This window comes from Protobothrops mucrosquamatus, unplaced genomic scaffold, assembly GCF_001527695.2.
Source record: "Protobothrops mucrosquamatus isolate PMUCROS unplaced genomic scaffold, P.Mucros_1.0 scaffold1157, whole genome shotgun sequence".
NCBI lineage: Eukaryota > Metazoa > Chordata > Lepidosauria > Squamata > Viperidae > Protobothrops > Protobothrops mucrosquamatus.
This window is the reverse complement of record NW_015387372.1, coordinates 147,291-155,241: the sequence shown is the minus strand read 5'-3', so window position 1 is coordinate 155,241 and position 7,951 is coordinate 147,291. Positions and strand designations below refer to the sequence as shown.

The 7,951-nt window shown below is 53.4% G+C and overlaps 1 protein-coding gene across 1 annotated transcript; it reads right to left on the bottom strand.

Annotated features, from left to right (window-relative positions):
• Positions 1-709: 709 nt before the first annotated feature.
• LOC107291637 (4F2 cell-surface antigen heavy chain-like) lies at positions 710-7,192 on the bottom strand. Its single transcript, XM_015820658.1, has 9 exons — positions 6,871-7,192; positions 6,631-6,789; positions 5,216-5,301; positions 4,839-4,916; positions 4,296-4,335; positions 3,989-4,025; positions 3,045-3,219; positions 2,643-2,771; positions 710-1,060 (listed from the first exon to the last, which is right to left on the bottom strand). The coding sequence occupies exons 1-9, from the start codon at positions 7,190-7,192 to the stop codon at positions 710-712; spliced, it is 1,377 nt and encodes a 458-aa protein (XP_015676144.1).
• Between the last annotated feature and the right edge of the window lie 759 nt (positions 7,193-7,951).

Sequence of the window (7,951 nt, the reverse complement as noted above, 5' to 3'; positions counted from 1 at the left end):
CCCCCCTCGCAGGAATGGTGTCCGGGCAGTTGGGCCCCTGCCCTGCCGTCTCCACTCAGGCTTTCTGCCTGTGCAAGTGCAGCACATTTCCCGAGGGGGAGGCAGGGGAGCGCCCTCTTAAATGGGGGGGGGCTGAATTATTTTCATCTGTATGCTTAGAAGATCCTTTTCTCCTGCTTCCCCTCAGCTGCTGCCAGGCCCGAGAGGCCAGCCGTCCCATGCAGGCCTGGGGGAGGCCGGCTCTGTCCAAGGGCAGGGCTGGCACCTGCTTCCTCCGGTCCTCTGTTTGGATTGTGGGAGGGGAGCCAGGCCTGCCCAGGGCGTTGGCATCCCAGAGCAGTAAGTGCTCGGTGGCCTTTTTGTGCCAGACGAGACCCCCAGTCCTCGTGCACGGTTGATTCCCACGTACTTACAGAACACACATCTGTACTTACAGAACACACATCTGTACCCACGTTTGTGGTTTCAGAACAGACATCGTTGCAAATATGGGGGGCAGCGCATCCTCCCTGGAATCAACTCTGCAGATCCCTCAAAATCAATGAGGTCGAGCAACTTTACTAATTTGCAGAAGGCAAGTACAGCAGCCAGTCGGGCAGGAGCATCACATACATTGCCCCAAACCCCACAACCGGGTGCATTTGGGAGTCAGCAACAGTTCCTTTCTTCTTCTGTGAGCTGCCAGTTGGCTGCGTTCCGTGGCTGCCCGTCACGGCTGGTATCCTCGAGGCACCTGGAGCAGGAGGGCCTGCTGGGGCGCCAGGCTGACCACCTCCACGTTGGCGTCTTTCTGGGGTGTGGCATGGGTGCTGAGCACCACCTTGGCCCGCCCTGGGAAGCTGAGCTCCGTCAGGCGGAGTTGGGTGGGCTGCCCTCCCAGGTTGAGGATCACCAGGAGGCTGGAGCAGGCGCCCGGCCGGAGGAAAGCCACCAGGTCCTCGGCGTGGCTGGGCAGGGGCAGCAGGGTGAAGTTGGTGTCGTGTAAGGAGAAGGACTTTGCGTGCAATTCCAGGAGGGACTGGTACAGGACTGCCAGCGGGGCTCTGCGGGGCTCTCCTTCCTGACGGGGGGAGGGAGAGAGGGGGGGGGGAAAGAGAGAGAGAGAGAGACCACAGCAGCTGAAAGGGCTGTTCTCAGTCCCAGGAAGCACATGGGGAGTTCATCTGGAACTACAGCCTCCCTTTGGTGGCTATTCCATGGTAACAGTGGTTAGAATGCAGTATTGCAGGCTATCTCTGCCCATAGCCACAAGTTTGATCCTGACCAGCTCAAGGTTAACTCAGCTTTCCAGCTTCCGAGGTCAGTAAAATGAGGACCCAGATTGTTGGGGGCAACATGCTGGTCCTGTAAGCCCCTTAGACAGGGCTGCAAAGCAGCGGTCCACAACCATTCTGACACCAAGGACCGGTTTTCTGGAAGACAAGCTTTCCACACACCCAGTGGGGGTGGGGAGAAGGTGGGATGGTTCCACGTGCAACCTAGATCCCTGACACTCCAGATAAAGCTTTGCTTGCTCGCCTGCTGCCTGTGCGGCCTGGTTCCCAACAGCCCAGGGATCTGTGCCGGTCCGCAGCCCGGAGGTTGGGGAGCCCTGCTGGAAAGCGCCACGAAGCAGAATGCAAGTCTGTGCCGTTGCTCTTATTCAGAGGTCAGCTGGTTGCCCCGTCATACAAAACAAAGCTTGGCTCTCACAGATCCTGAAGTTCCCAGCCGGTGGCTCTCAGGCAGGGCCCCCCCTCCCTAGAAGTGGTTTACGCATTTGCGCTGAGAACGTCTCCAACGCCAGCCAGCCACGTGCCCTCCGATGGGAATAAAGCCCCATTCTCCTCCGGAGAGCCACTGAGTAGGCCTGTCCTTGGCCGCCAGCCTGGCCTGTGCCCACATGGGCTTCCCCGGGCGCATTGGCTGTGGGGTGATGGGGTGACGTCAGATGCCCAGTCATGTCATGATTTGCAAAATGCTACCCTGGCCTGTCTCGTCCATCTACGTGGGTGGCTCGTGTGTCCACTGCATGGCCCCGTATGAAGCTTCGAATTCCACTCTGGTTAATCAAAACTGTGAGCCAATTAGAAAAATATTTCTGACATAAAATAGTTCACATTCAAAAGAAACTTTTAAAACCAGTAATAAAGTGGCAAGTTCTCCTGAATAATGATAATAATATAATGACTCTTTCAGGGAAACAGTATCCCCATATACGGTTTGCCTAACCAGGGTTTAAAACATGGCTAGATTAATACGAAGGCAAATGACACAGTTTAGTAGTTTTCATCTTGTGTGAAGTGGGTTTTGGTCTACTTTTTACTGCTGAAGCTGCCCCTAATTCAAGATAATGTTGATAGTGATATAGTTTTCCCCCAGTGATTTTGGGCCTTTTTAGGAAATTGGACTAAGGTGGATTGGAACAGGGGTCTCCAACCTTGGCAACTTTACAACGTGTGAGCTTTAACTCCCAGAATTCCTCAGCCAGCATTGCCCAGGTTGGAGGCTCCTGGACTGGAAGACCTCCAAGGTCCCTTCCAACTCTGTTTTTGGAGGGGTAAAAGTGGACCTTCCCCTCCTCCCACCACGGAGAGATTCGTATCTGGCACAGTTGCAAAGGCTGAGGGTTGGCCAGGCCTTTGGGGGGTGGCTTTTCTCACCATCAGCTCGGACTCCAGCGGGAGGGGTGATCTTGGTCCCCCTTGCACCAGTGGCACTCCTGGGAGGGTGAAGAGCAGCACCCCAAGGATTTTCTCCCAGCCACCGACGGGCGAGAGTCCCCTGGGCACCTGGAAGAAAGCACGAAAGGAGCATCTCTGGGTCCTTCTGCTCTGGGCCCAGCTGCCTGGATGCCCTTCCCCTGCCTCTTCCCAGCGGCCCCGGGCCTGTCCCAAGCTCTTGCTGGCATAGCAGATCCTGCCTGGATCGTTGCCTTCCCATGTTGGTGACGAGAACTGGATTCCACCCGTGTTCCTATAAACAGCTTTGGCTTCCAGTGTTTTGGCGTGCCTGCAGCAGAACCAGCCAGACCCCCAAGGCGTGCCCAGAAACCCCTTCCTTACTGCCCAGCTGGGCCACGGTGTGCCCGGGAGCTGCAGGGATCCCTGTGCCAGTTGCAGCAGCGCCTGAGCCGAGAGATTTTTCTGGGTTCCCGGCAAGTGGCAGGTGAGGATGACCCTGCTGGGCATCCCGTGAGAAGTGCTGCAGGTCTCACTCCGGTCCCACACGATGAGGGCCCTGCAAGGGAAGAGCAAAATCCGGACTCTGTCCTGGCACCCCACGCCTGCACTCCCCACTGCTGCCACCAGGGGTGCCCGCCCTGCCGGAACGAAGGGGGGGGGTTGCAAAATAGGGGAAATGGCACCGGCTCACCCCTCCTCCCGTGGATCGCTCTGCCTCCCGTCATGAAGGGCGCCCCAGGCACTCAAGACCTGCAATCACAGTTCACAAACATCCATCACTCCCCAATCCTGGGCTGTTTAAGGTAGAATCACTAAGGTGTCCTGGGCTGGGGACTCTGGGCTTCCTCTCTCAGCAGGCCTCCTGCGCCTCAGCGGGGCTCTTGTCTGAAGGCCCATTGTCCTTGGGGCTGCAGTTCGAAGTCTTCCAGATTTTAATCGCAGCAGCAAAACATCAGACAGTGAAGTGGTCCCATTTCCACTCTTAACATATGCAGCAATTCACATTTTATAACTCCATTAAACAACAATACATCATTCCCCTTAAAGTGCGCTCTCAGCTAAGTATTAAAATATTTTTTAAAAAAATTGCTGACATGAAAGTACAGCAGAGTACTTTAATGATACAGTGCAGTAATTAAAAAATAAGGAAAGCTTCCGGGTTGCAATTTTAGCAGTGTGGTTCTTAAATCTTTCCGATCTGTAGTTCTGAGACAAAACTGAAGCACCCTTTCCTTTACATGTCCCGATTGGTGGTGGGTAAGAAAGCCTGGGGGAATAATGCACGTTCTGTATTCATTCAGTAGAGTTTTACAGGGAAGGTTTACCCCTTCTCTTCCAAGCCCCACACCAAAGAGGTCAGATCTAGAGGGATACCGTGGGTTTAGGTGGGTGTGTGTGTATGCCTGCCTGTCTGCTTTTTTGTGCACACATGCAGCAAGGAAAATGCAATTTCCCTGCAGCACAGAAAGCGAATAGCCTCACACCACCATGCCCGGAAATTGCCTCTTTCCCCTCCCAATCAATTGTTTCAGCAATAAAATGAAATGTAAATAGTTTAAAAACTAAAGTTTATGTTTTGTTTGCTGTCACTGCAAGAAGGGATACTTCTAGCCAGGAATTCCCATGAGATACCTGTGCAGCTATTTCCATGTTTTTCTCCTTTACTGATAAACTACAGACAGAAAAAACAGAAGTAGCATAAAAACAAGCAGGCTGATGTCTCTTGGATCCTATAAAATGTTACATCCTATAAAGGCGTGTTCAGAAGCACCCAAATACATCAGAGAGAAAAAAGGAGGCATAAAACAAAGTGATTCTGCCTGGGGTGTGCAGAAATTGGAATTGCTGGTTAGTTGTTGTATACTAGGAAAATTAGGCTTATGCATTGCAACAAGAACATACATATTCAATACAAATACAGACAAACACATACATAAACAATACAAATGCATATACAACAAGTATACACCGTGCTACACCTGTTTTTGTTTGGCCTTCATTGAATAAGCCACAGTAGGTAGGGATTACACATCATATTAACACTAAATCAAGGGTTACCAGCCACGGGGACTTCCTAGAGGATGTTATACCCAAGCAAAATGAGCCACACCATGGTTTAGGGTTGTTACTACAAGTAACCCACATTTCAGGTTGATTTCCAGTAGTGAAACTCACCGTGAGGAGGCGCCAGGCAGGGTCCTTGGCCACCAAAAAACCATGCACGCCTTTGGACTGCCAAAACTGTAGGGCCTCCTGCAGGATAAGGCCGAAAAGAGAAGGGAATGGAGGCAGAAGCCCAGGGTCCCTGGCTGGAAGTCCCTGAATAGAGTGAGACTGACGCGTTCCTCAGCAGAGAACAGAACCAGGGTGTGGAAAAGCACAACTTTACCCTTGGAAAAATGCAGAACTAAGCCAGCCAAAGTGATGGCTTTGCCCCCTCTGCAGCCAGGATGTTGTTCCCTTCAGTCCGATTCCAAGCCATGGAGGATGGAGGCCACCCCCACCCCTAGCCCACCTCTGAACCTGCGGGAGCATTCAAATGCCGGTGATACCTTGAAGAGCTGCGTTGTTTGATTGCTCTCAGCTGTTGGGTCCCCCTCTTCTTCCCAAGGTGGAAGTTCCAGCAGGATTCGGATTCCTGGGTGGTCAGGAAGGAAGAAATACGGGTGGCAAAAAAAAGCAGCCATTGACCCAAGGTTAATTTTTGGAAGCCATCACGGCTGAAAGGTGCGCTAATACGAGCCAGCAGTGTGCGGCAGCAGCCAAAAAAGCCAATGTAATCCTAGGTTGCAACAAAGAGGACTAGAGGACTGGGGGCTAAAACATAGGAAGAACAGAATTGGATAGGTCTAGTGAAAAGAAGGACTAGGAGTGACATGATAGCCGTCTTCCAGTATTTGAGGGACTGCCTCAAAGAAGAGGGGGGGCAACCTGAAGGCCGGACAAGAAGCAACCGATGGAAATTCATCAGGGAGAGAAGTAACCCAGAATTAAGGAAGAATTTCCTGACAGTGAGAACAATTAACCAGTGGAACAACCTGCCTCCAGAAGTTGTGAATGCTCCAAAACTGGAAGTTTTTAAGAAGAGACTGGACAGCCATTTGTTTGGAATGGTTTGGGTTTCCTGCTTAAGCAGGGGTTGGACTAGAAGACCTCCAAAGTCTCTTCCAACTCTGTTATTCTGTTAATAGTTGTATCACTGATTGTAAAATGGTATCAGACAAAATGAAGGACATGTTTATTCACAGCTTTTAGCCAAAAATTGGAATGACGTTCTTTTGTTTTTAACTGCTGTTCACTGCCCAAAGTCAGCATGTTGACCTGGCCAGCCATATAAATGGAAATACATGGATAAAGAAAACAACCAAATGGAGCCTCCAAGGTCAGAGGCAGTCTATCTCAAGAGATAAGAAGACAGGAGAGTGGAAAGGACCTTTTCTTGTCACTGCCTGGGGGTTTTCCAGAGGAACTTCGCCAGCCCTTTGGGGAAGCAGAACAATCACTGAATCAGTGTTTCAACCTGTGCAACTTCCTGTGGACTTGAACTCCCAGAATCTCCCAGTTCAATGGACTGACTTGATCCAGCTGTGGGGATCTCTTGAGAACCCCCCCCCATATTGAAAATAGCAGACAAGGAAGGGGGTTGCTTTGCCCCATCTCTTTTGTGAGCCTTCCTTATCCTGCCCATCAGCCCTTCCTTCACCCCCAGATATTATCCAGCATCTGGCCTGGATCTGATTTGTCCAGAGATGCTGTCTCTCCGGGACTGTCCATTTTTTTTACCACCCGAGCTGGCCAGGCCAGGCCCCAAACAGTCCCCTTCTGCTATTGCCCAGCCCAGCCCCTCTTTCGGGGCACCAGGCGCACCACAGCAATTGCCCAGCCCCCCCATAGTACCTTGGATCTGGGGCCACTGAAAGCAAAGCGGCAGGGGTCTCTGCCCCCACCCAGCAGTCCTGCCCAGTACCTCTCTTGCGCCCATCTCTCGCCAGAGCTTGCAGCTGTGCCAGCGATCCGTGGGCAGGAACGATCTGGCTCAGGTTGGCCCCTCTGCCTTCGAGGACGGGGCCCAGCACCAAGGCCTGGATGGGCAGGGCCACCAGCCGGTCCAGCTGCTGCCTGACGCCTGCATGGAGAGAAGGGGGCATTGAGGGGCACCAACTGCTTTGAACCAATTTGCCCAGCAGTCGCTTCTTCCTGTCCTTACCTGCCAGGTCTCCCCACCCATCGCCATCGGAGTCCGGGAAGGAGGAGGGGGGCAGGTGGTAGAAGGCGGCCTTTTGCCACCAGCCCAGGGGTGGGCTAGGCCGGGGCAGGGAGAGGAGCAGGGCCACGGCCAGGAGCAGCAGGCAGGCAAAGAGGCCGCCCAGCAGGCTGATCAAGGCTTTGCGGAGTCCGGGCCAGGGGGCGGCACTGCCCTGCTCGGCCACTTCCTGCTGGCTCAGGTGGGTGGCGCTGGGGGCCGCCTGGGCCAGCAAGGGCAGGCGCTCACTGGGCACGAGGGTGGCACGGTCTTCCACTTTTCCCATCCTCCTTCACTCCTTGGGGCACGAAGCTGTGGAGGAAGAAGCGGACGGAGGGTGAAGACAAATCACGCAGATGCCGAAATGCAGGACTCAATCCAGCGGGAAGTTCCACAGCTGCAGCCCCACTGAAATGGGGAGGTGGTGAGCCCACGCAAGCGAAAAATTGGTGGGCTTAGGCACCGTGTCTTCAGCAGGCTCGGATCCCCCCTCGGCTGCTAATCCAATGAAGGGGGCTACATTTTGGCTCACTGTAATGTGGGGGTTCCCCCCTCCTGCTGCCCCCCCCATGGAAGGCCTTGTTGCTTCAACAGCAATGAAGTTTGCTGTCTCCAAGTCCTTCTGGGTGGGAGAATGTGACCAGGTTGGCCCCGTTTCTTCAAAGGTCCCGGCCCCCCTCGCCCACTGGTCTCCCCTGCCCTTCAAACCATCAGCAGGAGGAGGGACCTGCTGGCCGTCCAGCCTTGGGGCTCCCAGGCCCTCCTGAAGCATCAGCAGACAAATAGGTCTCTCAATGAATCAATCAGAATAGAGCTGGAAGGGACCTTGGAGGTCTTCTAGTCCAACCCTCTGCTCTAGCAGGAAACCCTGTACCATTCCAGACAGGTGGCTGTCCAGTCTCTTCTTAAAAGCCTCCAGTGACGGAGCACCCACAACTTCTGGTGGCAAATTGTTCCACTGGTTAATTGTTCTCCCTGTTAGGAAGTTTCTCCTTAGTTCCAGGCTGCTTCCCTCCTTGATTGGTTTCCATCCATTGTTTCTTGT

What these genes read in the sequence shown, in the direction of transcription:
- LOC107291637 (XM_015820658.1), bottom strand. Translation starts at nt 7,192, where the DNA reads ATGGGAAAAGTGGAAGACCGTGCCACCCTCGTGCCCAGTGAGCGCCTG. An exon ending in TGGGTGGGGAGACCTGGCAG is followed by an intron (nt 6,790 to 6,870) that starts GTAAGGACAGGA and finishes CTCTCCATGCAG; the next exon opens with GCGTCAGGCAGCAGCTGGAC. An exon ending in CTGCCTGGCGCCTCCTCACG is followed by an intron (nt 4,336 to 4,838) that starts GTGAGTTTCACT and finishes TTCTGTCTGTAG; the next exon opens with TTTATCAGTAAAGGAGAAAA.